The sequence below is a fragment of the Panicum virgatum genome, chromosome 5N (assembly GCF_016808335.1).
Source record: "Panicum virgatum strain AP13 chromosome 5N, P.virgatum_v5, whole genome shotgun sequence".
Classification (NCBI taxonomy): domain Eukaryota; kingdom Viridiplantae; phylum Streptophyta; class Magnoliopsida; order Poales; family Poaceae; genus Panicum; species Panicum virgatum.
The window spans coordinates 48,694,399-48,719,501 of NC_053149.1; the positions used below are offsets into that span (position 1 = coordinate 48,694,399).

A 25,103-nucleotide genomic window follows, 5' to 3' on the forward strand; every position below is an offset into this window, starting at 1 on the left:
TGCACACCGCCTAGGTCTCCTGGAGCTTTTAGTCGAGGCCTACTGCAGCTAGATCGGCCCGAGGCCATGACAAAGTACATACTTGTTATTCCCGTCAAGGGAATAATGATACTTGTATTCTAGGAGAGAAGTTTCAAGAGTTTGGAGGTAGATTACAGTAATCACCTCGCAAGATCTCTTGTAGCATCTTGCGGAGAAATTTCTCCTTCTCCCTGAATACATTGTGACAAGATTAAGTCTTCTTACCAGAGATGTCAGTTCTTGGGCACCCAGAGACAGGCAACCCCAAGGATGTGACACAACAAGACTCAACCAGTCCACAGAGAACCCACCTCATTAGAATATGCAAGGACATGATGTCCAGCATGGATCCATCAAGAGAAGCAGGGTTGCAGGATGAGGTAGCAGGGACTTCTCTTGTCACTCGCAAGTTCTCTTCTAGCATCTTTTGTTGGAAAGAACTACACAAACTTCAAAAGGCCGAGAGCAAGAACACCAAATGCAAGCCATGATTTTAGAATGCTGGTGCTTCTGGCAAAGGTCTCTCACCCATCTTTTATAGCCAGAAGGGTCTTACTGGAGGACAACTCGTGATGCTACAGTGGCAGCATTCACAGATGCAATAATGTAGATTCTCCATACAGTACATTTCTATGTGAGCACACAGTAAAAGGATAAACATCTCGGGTTTTATTTCTGAAGATATTTCGGGTGCAATCAGTGTGGCATATCCAATTGAATTATTTTTCTGGTATTTTTTACCCGAAAAAGGTGTCTTTTCGGATACCGGATCTGATTAATCCTGCAGATATTCTGAAGAATAAAATCCGATGCCACGTCTTAGATCCTTAATTCCAAATTTTTGCTCGGGGGCTACCCGCAGAATAAGGGATTTTGATTTAAGGCTCGGGGGCTGCGGGATATGTGCATCAGAGATTTATTTTTCAAATGTTTTGAAAAATAATGAAGGAAAAAGACTGAAGTGACCCTCAGCCTGATTCTGCTATTCAACTTAAGGCTCGGGGGCTACTCCATATGGAACGCGAGTACTTCGCGCACCATATATTATCAGGATTTCGGGGCATGAGCACCTCACAGTCTCGGAGCAACCAGAAGTACTTGGAGGACTACTCGACATATCTGAAGGAAGGCCCAGAAGCAACCAGAAGCACGTTCTGACTACTTGAAGTACTCGAAGATGCCCAGCCAAGTACTCGACACCTGCAGAACTCGGCTATGAAGAGCACGGGGGTTTGTCAGACCCGGGGCATCGGGACTGCTTATAGACATAGAATGTTCTAGAGTAAGGGATAGCTCATGGATATATCTTACTTCTCTTGTAACTACCCGAATAGGCGTAGAATTAGCTGCAGTACAAAGGAAACTACCCGATTGTGTTGTAGTAGGACTCCAACTGTACTCGGCTAGAACTTTTCATGTAACCCTATTCCCCCGTATATATAAGAGCGGGCAGGGACCCCCTCCAAACATCATCAACACCTAAGGCAATACAAACAACCACACTGAACGTAGGGTATTACGCAACTCGCGGCCCGAACCTATCTAAATCTTTGTGTTCCTTGCACCATCGAGTTCCAGAGCAGTCGATCCCTACCTACAAACCCTACTGCTAAGGGTATCCCTGAGTAGGCTTGGCGGTAAACACCGACACTCTGCCATTATAAAAATACACTAAAGTAACCCCCTAAACATGTATCTAAACTACCTACCTTTGTCATTATAAAAAAAATCTAAAGTAACTCCGTGATCTTTATGTAAATTACCCAATGCCATTATAAAAATAATACAAATACCCCCTAATTTTTCACATAAATTATCTAATTATGTCATTATTATTACAAGTTAAATTACTCCTAAATATGAATATAAATTATAAATTATATCATTATAGGTGCACCAATATAAAATTCTAAAACTACTATTTCTAGCATTATTAATTTATTATTTATATTATTATTCATATAAAAATAATACCCACGATATATGTCACCATATATTCATGTATGATAGAAGAGATAAGAATACCAATTCACAAACAAATAGCTTGACTAAATATACATTGAATGCCTATGGAGGTGTGATGCAAAATAAAATCTATTTTAATTATATAATAATAAATATATATTTTAGTGTATGTGTTAGAATGTTTAATAGATGAAAAAGAGTGTGAGATAGATAACTATAATTATTGATTTCATTTTTATATTAATTCTAATTAGCCCGTGCAGGAGCACGAGTTGATAGATTAGTTAGTATATAATTAGATATTATTTATTAAGTAATAATAAAATGTGTTAGAGTACCAAAATTCAAATTTTTTCACCAACTAAGCTTGAGGTTCCGGGGGCTCCAACGAGTCCTTGCTTGCGGCCCCACTTGCGTGGCATTTTGTCCCACACTCCCACCTTTTGTCCAGGAGCGGAACTAATCAGAAGGGTCAGGAAAGCTACGAAGCACCTCTTCTACGGCACTGCTACCAGCTCCCATCTAGCATTCTAGCAACGGCCATGGCCATGGCGTCTCTGCAGGTGCCCTCACTCCCTCCTCTCCTTCCGGCGAGAAAAGGCTGCGCCAGCACAAGGCCGCGGATGGCCGCCTTGAGCTGCAGATACAACCAGGTACGGACTTCTTTCGTTGACTGATAATTACTCAAATCTCCGACAATGATTCCCCCATGGAGGATGGAGCTATATATTTGCGCTCTCCTGAATAATCGTACAATGAAAAACAAATCCCCTCTGAGATCTTGAGCTCGCTTAGCACGAGCAGAGACATCTTGATAGATTCGGGGATCAAGTTCATGAACCGTAAGATCTTTCAGAGTTAGATCTGCTTTGCATGCCTGGGATGGGCTGCTGGTGATTCGGAAGTTTCAGCTGAATTTTTGCGGTCTGATTGATGGAGCCACGGTGGTTTTGAGTCGCGGGTCGACGAGGCTATTGTCAGGAAGCAAGGCCTGATTTTTTTTTCATCGTCGATTTCATCCCTCTGTACTCTCTCAATCAGGAAATTTGAAATCACTAGTAGGCAGTAGCATGGTAAAATATGAGCGGAGCAGCAGATTCAGGCAAGCAGCAGCTTTCGCTTGTGGATGCAGCCGTTGGGCTAAGTCTGGGCAAGCACGGGCTGATTTACTCTCTCCATGTGCCCTGCTTTACCCATCCACTTGAACAAGCTACATGTAGATTCCTACAGTGAACTGGTAGATCCAAGCTTAGATGTTAGGCTAAGTGCCAATGCCAATGAGTTTCCTTGATAGCATAACCGCACAACATGTAGATTAAGATCCTAATGAGTACTCAAACTGAAGTTGCACATGCGTACTTAACAGTTAAATCTCGTGCTAAAGTTTGATATCTCAGTATTGTTCTCCCTTTGCTGAACGCAGTCCACTAGTGCCCAAGGACGAACAAGGCTCAGAAACCACGTAACACGCAGAGATACCTTGTCATTCATGTCATCTGCCATCTTGGCTGCATTCCTGGTGGCTAGCCCTGCTGAAGCTAGAACTTCCAGGCTGGAGAACAAGAAGAAAGCCATGGAGAAGCTGGAGAAGCTCCGGGAGAAGGCGTTGGGCCCAAAGGAGAAGAAGGGATCCACCGGCAAGGAGATGCCGCCTCCGGCGAACCTGCTGATCCCTCCTGCGGCGGTCGAGGCTTCCTTGATGCAGAGCAACTTTCCTGCAGACGGCGATACGTGCACACCGTACTCACTACCGTTCGATAGATCCCCCGGGATATGTTCTAGCGAATTGTCTTCATTCACCTGGCTCTAATCTACCCACTCCGTTAATCTTTTCTGCTCATCAGCGCGCGTCTACTTTCAAAAGTTAGCACTGCAGGAAACATGTGTCGCCGCATCGAAGAACACGCAAACTGCGGGGAGCGTCTGCCCCCTCAATCGATTTATGTGCATGGCAGCATTTGCGCGTATATATTCATGTCCGGCTCTGCACACAAGGGGAATCCATCGATCCACACCTGAAGAGGCAGTAGATCAGCATATGCTGAGCGATGAGCGTCCACCCTAGTCTGATGTCCAGTTCGGTTACACTCAACCCCGTCGGGCGGTAAGGCCATCACCAACCCTCCAACTAGGATGGTTTTCATAGCTTTAATTACACTGCCACCTAGGATGGTTAGCTTATGTGACACTATATTAAATGAGAGAGAGTGAAGAGACGAAGAAACTGGGTCTCATGCAATACCCAGTTTCTATACAAGAACCTATGCACTAGACACTACCAAATTTTGCATTGAGAATAAGTAGTGTCCTCATGATAAGTAAACAACAAATACTCCTTCCGTATCTGAAAAGAAAGCCGTTTAGGACAGGGTAGAGTTTTCCCTGTTTACCCCTATTAAATAGGGTTGCGGGAACACCTAGACCACAAGCAAATCCGGCTTCAAATTGGTTAGCGCAAGGAGCCTCAACGCAAGAGGTCGCGTGATCGACTCCTGTTGGGCTCATACTTTTGCATGGTACTGCTGGGGGTCCCTTTTTTTTGATCTTTCGCTGCATGGTGCTCGTCCGGCGCGTTGAGCTCCGACTCCGGCGTGAACTCCATGGCCGGCTTGCCGGTGCTCTTCCCTTGGCCGCAGCGGCTGCCTCGTCGGAGGAGGACGAGTAGCTCGCGAGCAGCTCCGGCGCGACGAGCTCTTCCGAGTCCGGCGCGACGAGCAGCTCCTCCGAGTCCGGCGAGACCAGCACCTGCGTCTCTTGCGTCGACGCCGTCATGCATGAACTCCTTGGAGATCGAGTAGCAGCTTGGCTCGTGTTGTGACTGACTCGAGTAGGTGCTAGGGGGGCGTTTTGAATGGGAGCAGATGGGAAACGCTGCGGACGCGCGCGCGGCGGATGGACGGGAACCGAGGCGAGGACGGGAAACGCGGACGGCTGCAATTAAGGAAGGGCATTAGCGTCCAAAATCACACATGCGTGGGTAAAACGTCGTTCTTTTCGCAATCGCAGCAACGGCTAGAACGGCGTTCTTTTTAGATACGGAGGGAGTATGATTGGTTGATAGAAAAGAGAATAATTGAGTAAGTATTAATCATTGACTCATATGAAGAAACTATGCATTGAGGGATGTAGTTTCTAAACATAGTGTCTTGTTTATGTGGTAGTATAGACATTATCTATAGACACTATGGGTTGGGACTGGTCTAATGGGCATGGATGGAGGACGCTGTGACCAGCTCTCGATGGAAAGGGTAACTTGGCTCATAGTTCCCAAATTTTTTTCTACAGTACCAATTACATTGAATCTTCGGACACATGCATGAAGTATTAAATGCAGTTGGAAAAAATAATTAATTATACAGTTCAACTGTTAATGACGAGATGAACCTTTTAAGCCTAATTAGTCCATGATTGGACATTAATTGCCAAATAACAATTAAAGTGCTACAGTACCCAAATACAAAAAAAATCACAAACTAAACACAACCTAACTTTCAAAGTACACATTCAAGTCCTTAAATTTTTAATCGTATCACTGAGATCCAATTACAGATCTTAATCTAAACCGAAAGTTGTATAATTTATTCACGTATAAAATTATATATAAAATATATAGCAAATTATAAAAAATTACTTGTACAAAATACAAAAGATCCGTATACAAAATTACATGTAAATGAAAATCATATGACAAAATTTGTAAAAAGATAAGAAAATAGAAAAGATAATTGTGGAGGAAACATTGGAAAACATTTTGGGACATAAAGTTTGAAATAAATTTGGAGAAAATTTTAAAAATGAAATAAGAGTTGAGCGTAAAATTCAAAAATAAAATTTGAGACCACATCCACATCAACAAAAATACTTCTGTTCATAATTTAAAAATGGTGATTAGAACTTTACGTGACACAATTAGCAAGTTTGAGAACTGGATGTGCAATTTGAAAGTTTACCTAGATGATACTAGGAACCAAATTCGAGAGTCGACGGTACATTTTACTGCGCTGGAAATAGCATGCTGTGAACCCCTAGGCCGCAAGTACATGTTGCCAAACCACATACTTCCGAAACGTCCGACACAATCTTATCAAAACTCATACCTTGTAACCCGTGCAGCATCAATGCCCCGTGAAGTAAAAGTCCAACCGGCCGCGTCCCTACATGCTTCCTTTTGCCGTCCACTTGGTCTTTGAAACGTTGCTTACGCTCATCCAAGCCCCGTGCTTTGTTGTTTTGGTCCTAAAGTCCCGTGCCTCTGTAAGATATTCAGCAGGATAACTTATTCTTTTGGTCCTAAAGTCCCGTGCCTCTGTCCAAACATATTGCAGTCGCCAGTGAAATTAGATCCGCAGGAGTATGTTTTCTTTGCATTCCTATCATCCGTCCGGCCAATTTCTTTTCCATCTTTGGAGCATGTGCCCAGACTCCACCGTTCCCGGAGTCCAAGAACCTCTCACATCACCTCGTCTCGCTCCCCGCTCGCTCTAGTAAAACAATCTATCGTATACCAAACTTATACAAACAATTTTGAACAAAACTTTGAGAAAAAATAATGAAGAAAAAACTCTGAATAGATAGATTCCGTAAACATTTGGATTAGAGTATTTTGAGATTGATAAATTTTGGAAACAAATACCATGCTGCAAAATTTTTGTACAAGAAAAAATTTGGGAGCCAAAAAAGTTCAAGCAAAAGATTGGAAATAGATGTTTTGACACAACATTTCAAGAAAAAAGAAAATAAAAGAAACAAAAAAGTTGAAGATGAAAATAGAAAAGGGAAGGTGAAAGTGGATTGCACGGACACACCGTGCGTATAGCTGTCGTGCGGCCCACTAGCCCGCACGTGAACGGGCAGCGCGTCGTCCGCTGCGAGCCCTCGCCGTATATAGGACTGGGTCTGCCTGGCCTGTCGGCTGTCACTTAGCACAAATTAGGCATCAAATGTGTTAATAGTGAGATATTCTGTTCAAACTAGCATTTGATTAATGGCGCGCTGAATCATGCATATGAGTACAACACAGTACTGTCCACACAATGTGTCAAAAACATGACGTAGGACTGGCTGATTGGTTGCCACTTACCACGGTGATGCCATGTGACTGGCTGATCTAATCACCTGCTACATCACCCAACAAAATTACCAACCCTATTGATGCTCTGTTCAAAAAAATATCCTTACATTTATTGAAGTGACTTAATGTTAATGAAAGAACTAAAAAACAGATTCACCCGCAAAAAAAAAAAACTAGTAGATAGCTATTAGCCGACGTCTTCCCTATCATCCGATCTAGATACTGATATGTGGGACCCAAGATCAAGGGACAGATGTCAGAGGAACCATTTCCCTAGCCATTAGCGCTTGACCAACAACTATGTTAAGTCTCTATCAATATCCGGTTAAGTACTTATGGATTAGGATGGTTGTGCATATCTTGCTACTACCTGTATCGTGTGACGTATCACGTATTCTGATTTAGTTCTAGGAACGACAGACAGAGCCTGCCTGTGGGTCTGTGTCATGCATATAATATTCTGGTTATGCATGTTATTACCAAATACTAAACAATATGAGCTCCAGCTAGCTAGGTATAAAAAACCATGGTGACAGGTGCACTTAATTATGCTCTTCATACAGCTAGCGTCAAGTTAACAAGCCACCGCCCTGTATATATAGAACACGATACGAGCAAAGTTACCACTACGAATTAACTTGGAGCAGCTCCTAGCTTTCTCCTAGCTCACTAATAAGTGCCCAGCGCTTTCTCCTAGCTAGCTAGACTTGGACGATTCAACCAAGTCGCCAAGGAGAGGGGCACACATGTATCCCTACACTTTCAGAGGTTCGCCACCATTGTGTAGCCTCCTGTTGATTCGCCAAGCCGCACATCCAAAACATGTAAGTCCACTATATCTCGAAAAACAAGGCATATAGCTAATAATTAAACTTGCTTAATTACCTTGCTCACTCTATCTAGCTAGTTGTGTTGTATTGCACATAGCAATTACTATATACACTTTTTCGTTCACATTCTTACTATTTTTCTATTTTCATCGCACCTTTATATGTTTGACAAGTGCTACATTTTTAAGTGAACGTTCGGTTCTTCGTTTAGTTCGATATATATGCGTCTACCACAGAAATCAATATTCTCATTGCATCACGTATATGTGTAAAGCGACACAAAATATGCATATACACCTTATATTAGTATATTCTATATTAGCAATGACTAGCCTATCAACCCGTGCTCCCGTAGGGGCTAATTAGAGTTATTCTAAAAATAAATCATATAACTAATAACTATAATTATCTATCTCACACTCTCACATCTATTAAATATTCCAACACATACTATAAAATATATATTTATCATAATATAGTTGCAATAGATTCTATTTTGCACCACACATTCATGTGTGCATACCCACATCTGCCATTATAAAAAAATCTAAAGTAACCCTCTAATTTTCTTGTAAATTACCCACCTATGCCATTAAAACAATAATGCATAACAGCCCCTAAATTAGTATATAAATTATTCGATTATATCATTATTAAAAGTTAATTAACCCCTAAATCTGAAATTAAATTATAGAATTGTAATAAATTATAAAATTATATTAATATAAAATTCTAAATTACAATTTCTATTATCATTATATTATTATTTATATACAATACTACACATGATAAGTGTGCCTTGGGATATTTTTTTTATAAAAGGTTTAGTAGGGGTTGGTAATGGATTATGACACTAGCGCTCACCTCACAATCCAACTCGACACTTATGTATTTTTAGATCAAAATAGTATAAAATAAGAGATTTGTTTTTAAATTATTTAGACTAAATTTTATACCCATTACCACCCCGTTTACTTTAGGTTATTTTCACAATGGAAGGGTGACTAGTCTTTTTTGGAAAACATAATAGATTCAGCGGCTACCATTATCGGTGATCAAGCTGACTAATATTTCTTTGCTACCCAGTTTTTGCATGGGGTAAGGTGTCGCGAGGCAACTATCCATCATCAGGTGCAACTGGGTACAAGTCGATGCGGCTACCGGTTCCATCCCAAGTCCGGCAACCACCCACTGTGGCATCAACGTCACCCTTCCCACCCCCACAGTGTCCTCCACAGCGCCAGCGACGTCGCCTATGACATTGAGGAGCTCTGGCATGCCTGGCAGGCCGATCCCTCCTCCGTTGCTGAATTATGGAGCAACTTCTTCGGCAGCTTGGAAGCAAAAGCCTCCACCTCCGCCGTCGCCGCAAGCCAAACCTTGCAAGAGACAATGCAGCTACTCCACCTGGTCGCCGATTTCCAGATCCACGGCCACACCATGGCCAAGCTCGACCCACTCGGCCTCGACGTCCCGGATGACATCGACCTCAGCCTCTACCACTTCACGGAGGCCGACCTCGACAGGAAGTTCTTCTTCGGTTTCTCGACGATGTCGGGCTTACTTTCTGACTACAACCCGGTCGTCACTCTCCGCGAAATCCTCCGGAAGCTCCGGCAGGCCTATTGCGGCAGCGTCGGTTATGAATACATGCACATCCCGGACAGGGACAAGTGCCAGTGGCTCAGGGACAGGATCGAGACCGGCAAGCCCCACGACGACAACGACAAGAACCGTCGCCTCGTCGTGCTCGAGAGCCTCACCCGGGCCACGCTCTTCGAGAGCTTCCTCGCCGCCAGGTGCCCTGCTTCCAAGCGATACGGCATCGCCGGCAGCGAGACGCTTATCCCTGGCGTGGAGGCATTGTTCGACAGGGCAGCCGAACTCGGCGTCGAGAACATCGTCATAGGGACGTCGCACAGGGGTAGGCTCAACCTCATGGCCAACGTCCTCGGCAGGTCCATATCGCAGATAATCAGCGAGCTCACCGTCGGGCCGAGGCCTGTCCAAGTTGCTGACGGCAAGGACCCGATCTTCACCGGCACCGGCGAACTCTACTTCCAGCGGGGCGTCTCCTGCGACAGGCCTACTCATGGTGGCAAGAATGTTCACCTGTCATTGGTCGCAGGTCCCTGCCACCTCGAGGCCATCGACCCCGTCGTCATGGGCAAGACGCGCGAGAAGCAGTTCTTCTCCGGCGATGTCGGCAGGACGAGGACCATGAGCGTCCTCGTCCACGGTGACGGTGCCTTCACCGGCCAGGGAGTGGTTTACGAGACGCTCAACCTGAGCGCCCTCAAGAACTACACCACCGGAGGGACCGTCCACGTCGTTCTGAACAACCGGGTCGCCGCCACGGCCGATCGGAGCGCCGGCAGGTCGTCCCGGTACTGCACCGACGTCGCCAGGGCCCTCGGCGCCCCGGTATTCCACGTCAATGGCGACGATGTGGAGGCGGTAGTCCGCGTGTGCAAACTTGCAGCTGAGTGGCGTCAGACGTTCCATTCGGATGTGGTGGTTGATCTGGTCTGCTACCGCCGATTCGGGCACAACGAACTTGACGATCCCACCTTGACGCTGCCAGAAATGTACCAGGTGATTCTACTGCTTCTGCTAATCAGTAGTCACACATATTTTTAGCATATCTTTGTGCATTTCCACGTAAATTTGATAATGCTGATGCTATTTTAATATTACTCCACTGCTGATTAGCAGTGTTCATGCATGATGTGACAGGTGATTAAGAACCATCCCAGTTCATTGAACCTGTATGAACAAAAACTCCTAGGGGCAGGCGAAGTTTCAAATGAAGATGTACAAAAGGTCCATGACAAAGTGAACATATCCTTAGATGAAGAGTTTGCAAAGAGCAAAGATTTTGTTGTCAGCAAGAGAGACTGGCTCTCGGCTTCTTGGACTGGCTTCAAGCCACCCGAGCAGATATCTCATGTATTTGATACAGGGTAACATACAACATTTCTCCCTTTTTGTTCTTAGAGAAATTCAATTGCTGTTAGCAATTGTGCTCCGTTCATGTAGATTACTAGAGGATCCCTGCTTACCAAGGCTAGCACATTTTTAGTATTTCTATACATTTTAGCGATTTTCATCTGACACCATGGAACGCCTTCCCCTGCTGCAGGGTTAAGCAGGACAGACTGAAACTTGTTGGACGGGCGATTACCAGACTACCTGTGAACTTCAAGCCCCATAGAGCAGTGGAAAAGCTTCTGAAGCAGCGTGTCGCAATGATCGAAACCGGTGAGAAAATCGATTGGGCGTTTGCAGAAGCGCCTGCCTTTGCGACACTAGTAGAAGAAGGCAATCATGTTAGGCTAAGTGGGCAGGATGTGGAGAGAGGGAATTTCAACCAAAGGCATGCGATTCTACATGACCAAGAAACTGGAGCGAGATACTGCCCGTTGGACAATGTTGTGATGAATCAGAATGAGGGGCTGTTTACAGTTAGCAACAGGTAAGTTTGCTTACGGATTTTCTTACGGATTTATATTTTGTCAACTACAGTATATAAGCATATAAATTATAAAAGTTAAAATTTATTGTTATTATGTGTGTGCTTTGCAGTCTACTTTCAGAATATGCTGTTCTTGGGTTTGAAATGGGTTACTCCATGGAGAATCCGAACTCACTGGTTCTCTGGGAAGCTCAATTTGGTGACTTTGCCAACTGTGCGCAAGTGATCTTTGACCAATTTCTGAGCTGCGCGGAGGCAAGATGGTTGCGCCAAACTGGGCTTGTTGTTCTACTGCCACATGGTTATGATGGCCAAGGCCCTGATCACTCTGGGGCCCATTTGGAGCGCTTCCTCCAGGTAAATATCAGACAATTAATCACCCCATGAGCTCATGTGATCTCCAATCTTTAGGTCAGGTTTGTATCCTGAACACTTGCGCTTACATCTATCAAATTTGATATTCAGATGTGTGATGACAATCCCTTCGTTATACCTGAGATGGAACCAACGCTCAACAGGCAGATCCAGGAGTGTAATTGGCAAATCGTTAATGTGACAACTCCTGCAAATTATTTTCATGTGTTGCGTCGTCAGGTCAGTCCATATGCTACTATCAGACTATGGTGGGTTTTTTTTTCTTCCCTAATGTTAGCATGTGTGTTAATATATCTATGCATACCTATTGCCGGGAAAATATAGATACACAGGGAGTTCCGAAAGCCACTGATTGTCATGGCTCCTAAGAACTTACTCTGGCACAAGGACTGCAAGTCCAATATCTCCGAGTTCGATGAGGTTGAAGGCCATCCAGGATCTCGTAACCAGGGAACACGCTTCAAACGGCTGATAGAGGATTGTAACAATCATAATTCAACTGAGGAAAGTGTTAATCGTCTGATATTGTGCTCTGGGAATGTAAGTGGCCCTCTTACATTTAACAAAACGATTTAAGAAATTTCGATTCAGAGGAGCATGAAGCAGTTGAGCATTTGCAGGTGTACTATGAACTTCGTGACGAGCATGAAAACTCAGGCCGTACTGATATCGCGATCTGCAGAGTCGAGCAGCTTTGCCCATTCCCATATGATCTTGTCCAGAGAGAGCTAAAACGATATCCAAGTATGGAACTTCTTTTTTCTCGATAAGATGTTCTGCTTCTACACCATTGTTTCATTATTCATGTGCCTGATAATGCATGGTTTCCTAGCATGTTTAGAGGTGCTCTGACGATCATATTTGTGATACCTAGATGCGGAGATCGTGTGGTGCCAAGAGGAGCCCATGAACATGGGTGCATACAACTACGTCTCTCCCCGGCTGCGCACAGCTATGAGGGCCCTTGGGCGAGGCTCCTTTGAAGACATAAAGTATGTAGGCAGGGCTCCTTCAGCATCTGCAGCCACAGGGTTCCCGTCCGTTCATGTCCAAGAACAGTCGGAGCTGCTGAAGAAGGCGTTGGAGCCAGAGCCGATCAAGAACTGGTGAGGGAGCCTTCAACAGATCCGAAGGTCTGAGGGGGCCTTCTTTACCATCAAGGGCATCATGAGCAACCTCCGGTCCCTTATCAGGGTCCGATTGGAGGTTATTTCTATGAAGTTAAAGCGCGTGAGGCTGCGATCCCAACAGCATGCGGCAGTGACAGTTCAGATCACGGCGTAGGGTATCGTGATGTGGAGGGAGACTACGATGGTCACGCACCTCGTCGAGTTTGGTTGGACCCTTGTACCTTGTAGGTTATTCTCTGAAGTCTGAACTTTTTAGCAGAAGGGGAACAGCAGAATGTTCCTTTCACAAAAAAAAAAAGACAACAGAATGCTAGTCAGCGTGACTAGCAACGATAGCGGAAGTGGGAGGGCCGCAAGTGTGGTGCGTCCAAAATGTGAGCGACAAATAGTTGAACGACCCATCATCTATCAAATCTCTTTTGGGAACGGTTTCATCATTCATCTGCCAAAATCTGACATGATGCAGGAGACTGACCAAATTCTTAGACTACACTTTCACTGAAATCCTCTGTTCAGCAAGAGAACAGATCGAAATCGAGCAAGATGGACTCGATCGATCACACAGAAGTACAGTACATGCAGGGCGAAAGAAAAATGAAGTCACAAAGGAAAACACAAACTACTCTGTCATCCATCCGTATTCATACACACTAGAACATAACGTGCTTTGCGCGCCCTATCAACAGATTTATTTTACTGTTTATGTAAATATAAGTATTGTGCAATTGAAGAAATACTAGATAATTTTCTGTGAATAACAAACTTATAATAATGGCTGATGCAAATATCTTAACAATATTTATACGACATATGGAGAATGTAGATTCTATCAAAACATATGTCGTGATCAGCATTAGTAGCTACTCGCTCCGTCCAAAATTAATTGCACGCATGCGGTTTAAATTTTTTCCCAAAATAAACATCAACATAGGGTGTCAGACCTAATCTGTACACGGAAGCAGTAGCTGGCAGCGGCAACTAGCTGCGGATTGTGGTCCACCTTGAAGCCAGAACCGGCGGCGTGGCACTCATGGTGAGTTGGTGACCACACATCTGCTGGAGTATGTGCTGCCACTGATGGTCTGTCCAACCCTAACAGGTGGCAGTATAGGGGTAGTTGCCACATTCGAACCTATACGTGCAGTTACTGTGGGACGGAGGGAGTACTAAATATTTTAGCAGATAGCTCAGAATACTAATTCAAATAAGAGTAAAGTACCAAGGTGCTAAAGAGGGATAATAGGTAACATAACTTGCAGTCACAAGGACATGAGAATGTCACAATTGCCTGCTCAAAGGACTCATGACACTGTCCATCGCCCTCTTGTCTCTTCTTTTTTTCTCCCGGCTACATGTTTCAGGAATAGCTCCATCGTTTGCTTGCATTTTACATGTTTCAGGAATAGCTCCATCGTTTGCTTGCATTTTGGAACAGAGGGAGCACACTGCACATAGATGGAGCCACATCGTATCTGCTATCATTCCTATGGCTGTGTGGCACTTAAGTGGTTGTTGCTCTCCGAGCTGACCAGCTCCTTCACATATAGGAGCAGCTGCTACTTAGCCACAACATCTAACAATAGGCCAATAGCCATATGATCCATTGGCCACAAAGAGCCGCTCATTTCAACTCAATCCTGGCTTTTACTGCACACTGATTTTTCTGAGCACCTAGCTAGCATCAAACCATTCTGGACTATGTGGCACTAGGGAAATGACGCTGTACCCCGAAAAAGCTCTGGTGCGCTGGGTAGGGTAAAAATTGCTTTGCAATAAATAAAAATATGTTATAAAAATATTATCTAAATATAGTCAAATAAGGTCTTATTTTGAAGATCTAAATAGAAGAAATACAATGGTATGGTGCAATCGAAATTTCTTTTGGATAATTAGTTTGTGAAATAGAGCAATTTTTGTTTGGTATAAACATCACACGGAAAGCGATGCATGTGAGGAGGGCAAGAGATAAGGTAGGGGCCACTCGCATGGTACACTGGAATACTAGATTTTATCTAGCGTGCGCTAGTTCTACTTTGCCTCTGTCGATCAACGTGGTGAGCTATGGAGGGCTGAGCAGCTCCGTGAGTTGCGATGGTGCGAGCAGGAGGCAACAGTTTTTAAGAAACCCGATATCCGACGTGTGCCAAGACGCAGACGATCGTCCTATGCGCAATCCATGTAGCCAGTGGAGGGTCTAGTGGGTAACCTAGGTCTAGGGCTACCCGCTGATTTGGCAGAACGGACTCTCGCGTTCTCTTCTAAGGCCTTATTTAGTTGCCTATGTAAAGTTTTTGAAATAAAATCTTTGCATATTTAAAGTATTAAATATAGACCAATCACAAAACTAATTACAGAACTCGCAAGTGCTAAGCGCCGGCGGCGGGCCAGAGGCTAATCGGCAACGGCGGCCGGTGGTTTGGGGGCGGTTAGGGTTCCCAACCCTAACCATCACCCTTTTGTAGGGCCGCGACATATGACCGTGCTTAGGCAGTAATATACATTGCCTACTATAAAGATCTACTCTTTGTCTATGACATAGAGATTATCTAGTCTTGTGTATATCAAAAACTTATGACGATTAGATTGTATGGTCTACATATTTATGTGCCTACCATAAGATCTACTCTTTGTCTTTGACATAGAGATTATCTAATCTGTGTATTTCAATATTTATGAGTTGTTGTTTGGTCTACATCTACAAATTTCCAAAACTAGAATAGGATGTAATTTTTTAGCTATTAAATATATATTACAACATTGCCATGTTAATTTCAATTTACCATAAGATAAATTAACTAATCCATGGTTGTCCACATAGGATCATGGCCACTAAGGAGTTTGATGAACTCGCGTTAGATGGTAGTAATTACCCTACATGGGCTTCTGAAGATATCACTTTCATCTCGTGGTCTTTTGGCTACAATTTAAGAACCCCAAGATGGGGCTGTCGTGCAAGAAAAGAAAATCTATACTGCTTTGGCTTTGCTACGATTTATATTTCATAAGGACTTGAAAGCCGAATACATATGATTGAAAATCCTCGTGAATTACGGAACGCTCTTAAAGGGAGATATGAACATCAAAAGGAACTTATTTGGCCTGAGGTTAATCATGAATGAAATCATTTATGTCTGCAAGATTTTAAATCTGTTGCAGATTACAACCCCCGTTGTTCATAAAATTTGCTCTAAATTGAAGTTTTGCGAGAAAGAGCCCAGATGCAGATAAGATAGAGAAGACACTCTCTACTGTACTTCCATTTGATCGAGTATTGCAACAACAATACATGGCTTAAAATTTTGAGGTTTATTCCAAACTTATTCATACATTGTCTCAAGCAAAAAAAAACATGATGAACTTCTTCTGAAGAATCATCATAAGCGCCCTGTTGGTTTGGCGCCTTTGCCTGAGGTACACAATGTACAAAAAAGGCTAAAAATAATAAATTCAATGGACCTTCTCCAAAGAACAAATCTGGTCAACGAAAACACAATCCAAAGCAAAGGCCTAATTCACACAAGTGGAAAGGAGACATTGCGAGACCCAAGAAAGACAACAAGTGTCACAGATGTGGTGATTTCTCGCATTTTGCTAAGAATTGTCGTGCCCCCAAAGCATTTGGTTGCTTTGTACCAAAAGTCTTTAAAAGAGGGCAAGCAAGCAGGAGATAAAAGATATGAAGCACACTTCAATCTTACATTTGAGGCTACCCCAAAGGAGAGTTGTTCCGAGTAGACCCCCAAACAAGAGAACAACAAGTCTCTTAATATGGAAAATGATCTTCCATCCATGGACAATATGTTTATAGATTTTGGTTATGGAAACATATTTGGAGATTTGAAGCAATCTCAGTCTGGAATTGATATCAGATCGAATATTTGTTGTAATAATCTAAGTCATAAATAGTTGTTTTGATTTATATTGTTTAGCGTGCTTGAGAGTTGTACAAACTTGTTAGATTTGTTGTCTAGCTGTACCAACTCATATATATATATATATATATATATATATATATATATATATATATATATATAGCTAATTCCTACCCTGGGTATGAAATACTTATTCCATACCCGAGCCAGCGCACCGGTGCGCGCTGCTCGTCCTGGCAGCCTCCCTCTCCACGTACGTGGGCTCGGGGGCTCGGTGCGGTTCCCGCTGCTGCAAAGATGCGATTTTCCCAGGAGCTGTGAAGGGTGTGACGGTGGTTACATAATGAATTCAGCGCTGAAAATCATTCATCGCAGAAAGCTAGCGGAGTACAAAAATTATACCACGTGCCCTGTGACGACTCATCCAACCATTCCATTAGTTTCTATCCACGTGTGGATGCATCAGCTTATGGATTAAATTATTTTTTCCTTTACAATACCAACCGTGATACATCTGCCCATGGAGTAAATCAATCTTTCTTTACAACACCATGTGGATTAAAATATTTATTATTTACATTAACGGCCATGAAAAAAAAGCATACATTGGTTGAATAAGGAGCACTAATACATTTGCTTCATGGCGCCAAATTTTACGATTTGGACTTATAGGGAAAACTACAAACCCAACAACTAACTAAAGAGGTAACTAAGCACAGTACACATGAAAGCAGTGTTTTAAAGGAAGTAAGGCGTCCTGGGTACGCCATGTCTTGAACCAAGAATCTGATTGATTGGTATACTAGTGACGAAACTATATGCCTATGCTGACCTTCACTTGCATCAGGCATGAGCGTAAGATTTTTTTTTTTGGAATCCAATCAGGCCATAAGAAGGGTTAGGAAGGATCACACTACAGACATTAAATGGATTTCAGAAAGACATGAGCCATGACGCTAACAAGAATTTCTACACTTCCCACAACATACTTCAGACTTCACCATGATCTGACTGCTTACTTGGATGTCTTCCATAATGCAAACGAACGCTAAGCTTGTTTGTTCTCACCAATCTTCTCCAATGACCATGATCCGACTGCTTATTTAGATGTCTTGCATAATGCAAACGAATGTCAAGCATTTTTTTCTCACCAATCTGCTCCAATGTGACCCTGTAGCTGCAGGCAGAAGTCAAACGAATGTCAAGCTTGTTTGTTGTCACCAATCTACTCCAATGATCTTGTAGCTGCAGCAGAAATCAATAGATCAGAGCACAAAACAGGATCTAAGCCGGTTGTAAGGATCACCGGGGTGTCCGACCCTAGAGGGGGAGGGGGTGAATATGGTCGCTAATTCACTTTCTAATCCTAGGGCTCAAACTAATTGCATAAGATAAACCTAACACGTCCTACACATGCTAGTTATGACTAAGGTTTATCTATGCTACTCTCTACTTATCCCAAAAGACTTACAACCTATAGCAAATCCTAATCAAACTAACTAGGAAAGTAAAGGCACACAAGATAGAGTAAATGCGGAAATGTACTATGGTAAGTAAAGAGGTAAAGGAGAGAATATGCAAACTCCCGTGAATACACCAAGACACACGATTTAACGTGGTTCGGTTAGGACACCGAGTCCCTCCCTACGTCCACGGCCACTTGTCCAACAAGAACAAGTGTGATGCCGATTCTCTTCGTTTGATCACCGTCTTGCGTTCGCCACCAAGGCTTCCGGCAAGCAAAGGCTAAGTGATCCCAAGTCACCAAGACAAGGCTAACACCACCGTCTCTCTCGAAGCGTCACCAACGGCACCGTCTTCACTATCGGAGCTTCTCACCAAGAGGGGTCTCCTTCCCCGCACAAAGTGTCGTTGCCTCTCCACACCAAGTCAGAGGGTCACACGACGAGTACACAAGATGCTTGCCGCAGCAAGGCTTTCACTCAAGCTAGTTCTCTCAAGAACTAAGCCTAATCAAGCACTAAGCACTCTCACAAGTGTGCTTAAGCCTATATGATATACAATGAAGCTCTAAGGTGGTTGGAGAGGATCTTCAACTCTTTTATGCTTCCTTAGTCTCCAGCACTCCCAAATGAGGCATGGGGTGGCATATATATAGCCCAACCCCTCAAACTAGCCGTTGGGAAAAGGCTACTTGATCAATTGCACCGACGCTCTTGAAAAGCACCGTCGGTTTAACCGGTGTATGTAAGCTCAGAAACCCCCAAAAACGAAGTCTCTGGACAACTGCACCGACGCTTGTCTTCAGGCATCGTTGGTTCAACCGACGCCAAACTCTAGCCTCAGCTTCTGGGTCCATTGCACCGACGCCATCATTTTTCCCATCGTCGGTTCATCCGGTGCACTCTGCTGACTGAGTCTTCTCTGAGCTCATTGCACCGGTGTATGTAATTTTCCTCATGTCGGTTTAACCGGTGAGTGCAAATTATCTCTGTCGTGGTCCTTTCGACCTGATTTCTTCTGGGTTTTGTATCTTTTCATCCCTTGGACCTATAAGCCTGATAATGATCATCTTAACACATATATTAGTCCAAGTGTTGTGTGTGTCATCAATCGCCAAAACATTATATTGAAATATGGCATGAGAGGCCATTTTCGCTACAATCTCCCCCTTTTTGGTGATTGATGACAACACAACCAAAGCAAGCAAGATGAATTGCAAGAATATGAAATTGATACCAATTTGAAAAGTTAGAAACTACTTAGCTTGCTCGGATGACATTTCAATGCTCATTTTAAAAGCTACCGGCATTTGATTAGTCCATAGGACGAAATACTTCCGGCTTGATAGCAATTGTGAAACAATAGCTTGTGGCCAATGTAAAATAATTGTGTGATTTGAACCATATGAGCAATGAAAATTTTTTATACCTTAGTCCATGGGATCATCAAATTGCACTTCTCCCCCATATTGACTAAGTACCTCCCCCTATCACCATGTATCCTTTTGCATTGTATTTTCCATTCCTCCCCCTTGCTAATGACATCATTTACTCCAAACTATTTGCTTGCTTTTAGGGTACATTTCTCCCCCTTTATCATCAAACACCTAAAAGCTTCATAACCACTAGCAACAAGGAGCATTAGTAGCAAAAGAAATTTACTAGTGATAGAGTGTTATACCAACTAGATTTGGCATATTAGTCAAAGCTCCCCTTTTTCAAAGCTTGTGGCACCTCCTATCTTGACACTAATTGTGATACCAATTGTGACTTGTAGGGGTAGTGTTCAAAAGAAATTTGAATTTATGGAGATAGCTCTAGGTGACTACAACAAATAGTACTTGTAAAGCATATTAGTCACACAAACACAAGCTATAGAGTTAGCTCCCCCTAAATGTGTGCATTAGTGTTTGAATCACTCACAAATGTACGCACTTGTATTACACATAGTGGGGATTTAACTTTATAACTTGCTAATCATGGCATCATAAGCAAGCAATTGATATCAAAAGCATTTTTAGCACGAATATGAAAGATATCGAATTGCAAGATATGCTATGAAAGACATAGGCCATGTGAGAGAATCAATTAAGCTCATGTAGGTTACAACAAGATATGAATAAGGCATGGATAACCTACCATGTGAAATTTCTAGGAAGGCATATCAAATGAAAGATACCAATAGTAAAGATAAGATAATGCAATCCTAGAGAGACATTGAGCTACAATGATGCATGAAGAATATAAAATGAATTGAGATCATCCGTTTACCTTGCTCATTACCTCATATGTAGGGGAGGGGAATTTGGGTCACTAATCTTTAGTCCATAACTTGGCTTTAATTCAACTTTGCATGATGCATCCCTACTCATGCATCCCAAACTTTGCCAAGCCTCCAAATTCCCCGTAGGACTTGTTTGGTGCCTAAGTTTTAGGGATCCAAACCTTTTGAGAGCCATCCATGGTATGAATAATATCCTTGGGCACCCAAATAGGTTGGTTCCATCCATATGTTCTCCACCCCATGACATGAGCTACCACCTTGACATTCTTCTTCTTTTCAAGTATGTAGTGGTTGCTCTTTTGCTTGTTCTTGTGGGTGGGCTTGGTGTACATGTATGACGCCTTCAAGTTTGGAGATGTATTTTTCTTGATCTCCTTAGCCTTCTTGTGTCCCTTCTTGCTCTTGTTCAAGATCTTGGGTTTGCCATTTTCTTTGCCCTCTTTCTCCTTGCATTGGTAGGACTTGTGACCTTCTTTGCAATACTTGAAGCAAGTCATGGTTTCTCCCTTCTCAAGCTTCTTCACACCCGCGGAGGTGTTATCTTGAGAAGGTTGGGCTTGCTCTTGAGTGTACTTTCCTTTGAACCGCCTCAAGTCCGTATATAGCCTTTCTACCTCTTGCTTGAGTTCATCATTCTCCTTGGCAATGAGATCATCACATATTTCTACAACCACATCCTCATTGCAAGGGGTTAGATCACAAGAGGTAGACACATCTACCTTGACAATGGGAATAGCACAAGGAATATTGCAAGGAAATTATTTATCCGAAGATGATTCACTTTTAGATTCAAGACTCTTATATTTCATTTTAAGCTCTTCATGCTCATTGTCTAACAAATTGTATTTGTTTAGCAAGTTCTCATATCTTGAGACAAATGAGGCATGCAGTTTTTCTTTAACCTTGAGAGCTTTGATTTTTTTATTTTGTTTAGTGAGATGTTCTTGTTGATTATGGAGAAGTGTCAACATCTCACTAATTTCATCAGTTTCAACATCGGATTCATCATTGGAGGAGGAGTCATCACTTACATCGTTATTACCTTGTACCATGAGACACATGGGAGGTGGTGATGATCTCCGAGGGCGATGGGTGGTGGAGCTCTTGGAATTTTTCTTGTGACTTGAGCTTTCACAACTTTTCTTGGGCTTGTAGATGGCGGAGAGAGCTTGAGATCTTGATTTGGTCTTTTTCTTCGCCATATTCTCCATCCCAACCGCACTCCCTCTAATGAGAGTTTTGTACCCAAGCTCATAGAGCTCATGTACACGCTCGGCAATCTTGCGGTGGTGGTATAGCACGACCCTTGGATATTCTTCATCACTTGAACTTGATTCATCATCACTATCTTCCTCATCCTCTTCTTCTTGTTTGTCATCCCCATACTATATTCATGGGCGATGATTTGATTGATGACTTGGTTTGGTGTAAGCTTGACCAAGTCTTCTTTTTGCAAGAGTGAGTTGATGATGTCGTAGTCAGACTTGCGAAGGCTTCGGAGGATCTTCCGGTTAATCTCCCAATCCTCAACTTGATTGAGACCTAAGGCATTAATTTCACTGATAAGAATATTTAATTATGAGTACATGTCATGAGCATTTTCATTTGGAAGTTGTTTAAAGCTACTAAGCTCCTCGCCGAGAATATGATATTTTTGATTGGCAACCTCCTTTGTGCCCTCATGATTCTCGATGATTTGCGTCCATAGCTTATGAGCATCTTCACAAGCATAAACACGATTAAACACACTATCACATAAAGTGGACAATAGAATTGATTTAGCAATGGCATCATATTGTCGCTCGGCCTTAGTCTCATTTTTCTTGCCAACCTCGGTGACATGCCAAACATCAAGCCCCCGGGCTTGAAGGTGTGCTTGCAATAAGCACTTACCATCGTGGAAAACCCGTGCCATCGAAAAATAGAGCCCTATCGGTACTCACCCCTTCCCCGGATATGATACTCACTCGACGATGAAGTCGACGGGTCTCCTACAAGCTTTCTCACAAATTTACCAATGGAATTAGCTAATCCTCGTAAGACGTGTGAGGCCAAGCTCTAATACCAATTGTAAGGATCACCGGGGTGTCCGACCCTAGAGGGGGAGAGGGTGAATAGGGTCGCTAATTCGCTTTCTAATCCTAGGGCTCAAACTACTTGCATAAAATAAACCTAACACGTCTTACACATACTAGTAATGACTAAAGTTTATCTATGCTACTCTCTACTTATCCCAAAAGACTTGCAACCTATAGTCAATCCTAATCAAACTAACTAGGAAAGTAAAGACACGAAAGATAGAGTAAATGTGGAAACGTAATATGGTAAGTAAAGAGGTAAGGGAGAGAATATGCAAACTCCTGTGAAGACACCAAGACACACGATTTAACATGGTTCGGTTAGGACACCAAGTCCCTCCCTACGTCCACGGCCACTTGTCCAACAAGAACAAGTGTGATGCCGAGTCTCTTTGCTTGATCACCGTCTTGCGTTCGCCACCAAGGCTTCTGGCAAGCAAAGGCTAAGTGATCCCAAGTCACCAAGACAAGGCCACCGCTACCGTCTCTCTCGAAGCGTCAACAACGGCACCGTCTTCACTATCGGAGCTTCTCACCAAGAGGGGTCTCCTTCCCCGCACAAAGTGTTGTTGCATCTCCACACCAAGTCGGAGGGTCACACAACGAGTACACAAGATGCTTGCCGCAGCAAGGCTTTCACTCAAGCTAGTTCTCTCAAGAACTAAGCCTAATCAAGCACTAAGCACTCTCACAAGTGTGCTTAAGCCTATATGATATACAATGAAGCTCTAAGGTGGTTGGAGAGGATCTTCAACTCTTTTATGCTTCCTTAGTCTCCAGCACTCCCAAATGAGGCATGGGGTGGCATATATATAGCCCAATCCCTCAAACTAGCCGTTGGGAAAAGGCTGACGAAATTTCTTAACGCCGGTTGATCGACGCTCAGTTTTTGTCATCACCGGTTCAACCGGTGAATGCTTTTTCCCAGTATCTAGCTGTTACTGCTCCAACGGCTACTTGATCAATTGCACCGGCGCTCTTGAAAAGCACCGTCGGTTTAACCGGTGTATGTAAGCTCAGAAACCCCAAAAAACGGAGTCTCTGGACAACTGCACCGATGCTTGTCTTCAGGCATCGTCGGTTCAACCGACGCCAAACCCTAGCCTTAGCTTCTGGGTCCATTGCACCGACGCCATCATTTTTCCCATCGTCGGTTCATCCGGTGCACTCTGCTGACTGAGTCTTCTCTGAGCTCATTGCACCGGTGTATGTAATTTGCCTCACGTCGGTTTAACCGGTGAGTGCAAATTACCTCTGTCTTGGTCCTTTCGACCTGATTTCTTCGGGGTTTTGTATCTTTTCATCCCTTGGACCTATAAGCCTGATAATGATCATCTTAACACATATATTAGTCCAAGTGTTGTGCGTGTCATCAATCGCCAAATCATTATATTGAAATATGGCATGAGAGGTCATTTTCGCTACACCGGTCAATATACACAGTTTAAAAGATATAAAATGAAGGATTTCAAGAAACTAACCAAAGGCTAGTTTATTTAGCAAATAATGGAGTTATCAATGTGATCCAGCCTTTACTACAAATCTTAAACTATTAATCTATATAAAAATTAATCCCAAGAAGAGAGCAGTTTGCAGAACACATCTAATGTAGGAGCCAAAACAAAAGAATGGGAGCTGAAGACAGATTGATGACAATAGGGCTAGAATGAATTAGCAGGCAGCTTTACAAGGCTGTCTGTGAGTTTTGCTGGAAAGCTGGTCTGAGGATCAGCATCTTGACAAAGGTTGCTCTGCAGGCTGTGTTTAGTCAGAGCCAGTAGAGGTTGAGGCTTCACAACACACTGCCAATAGCTCGAGTGTGTTCAATGGAGGATTTTAGAAAGAAATTCAGGAACGTAAGCTCACATTTGAGCACTCATATATAAACAAAATCATTTCCATCTAAGAACAAAACCATATTGTGTATCTGAATTCCTAACAGGTATACATACAGAAACAAATAAAGTCATCAATCTAGTTTTTTAAAAGAACATAACGCTCTAGTTATCTGAACATGTATTCCCCCACCAACACTTGACAAAAAAACAATTAGTGGTAATAAAGTGCTTGGTCCAAGACATGAGCTCCACTGAATTCTACACAATGAACTATCTTGCTTAAGATTCAACCCAACAGGACGATAAAAATGAAGACAATCAAGACATAAGACTGACCAGCATACCAATACAGTTACAGTTTGTCACATTGTCACAGAAAACTGAGAACTATGCATAAATTTCCCCTCTTGGTTGAAACAGAAGTACATGGTAGTGCACTAGCAAATCGGTTAGCACTTGGAAGTCTAGACAAGTAGCCTGCTTTACTGTTAGACAGGGATGAAAACAATTGAGATCTAAGACTAAACATAAGCGTATAGAAACTAACAATTTAATTTCAACTCAACAGGTTCTCACGAGCCCCTAAGAAGCATGCCTAAATGTTCCGCTTGGCTCATGTATAAGTAGATGACGGGAGTGCACCAGCTACTCGATTTGAGCAACCAAGGCGCCTATGCATATAAGTTTTCTGCTATACTGCT

General features: G+C 43.0%; 2 protein-coding genes across 2 annotated transcripts; both read left to right on the forward strand.

Annotated features, from left to right (window-relative positions):
- Positions 1-2,424: 2,424 nt before the first annotated feature.
- Positions 2,425-3,937, forward strand: LOC120674050. The gene is made up of 2 exons (XM_039955132.1): positions 2,425-2,639; positions 3,410-3,937. The coding sequence occupies exons 1-2, from the start codon at positions 2,529-2,531 to the stop codon at positions 3,794-3,796; spliced, it is 498 nt and encodes a 165-aa protein (XP_039811066.1). The 5' UTR covers positions 2,425-2,528; the 3' UTR covers positions 3,797-3,937.
- Positions 3,938-4,855: 918 nt separating this feature from the next.
- On the forward strand, positions 4,856-13,165 carry LOC120674049 (2-oxoglutarate dehydrogenase, mitochondrial-like). Its single transcript, XM_039955131.1, has 9 exons — positions 4,856-7,881; positions 8,974-10,482; positions 10,624-10,850; positions 11,030-11,362; positions 11,473-11,719; positions 11,828-11,956; positions 12,062-12,277; positions 12,358-12,481; positions 12,612-13,165. The coding sequence occupies exons 1-9, from the start codon at positions 7,804-7,806 to the stop codon at positions 12,845-12,847; spliced, it is 3,099 nt and encodes a 1,032-aa protein (XP_039811065.1). The 5' UTR covers positions 4,856-7,803; the 3' UTR covers positions 12,848-13,165.
- The last annotated feature ends 11,938 nt before the right edge of the window (positions 13,166-25,103 follow it).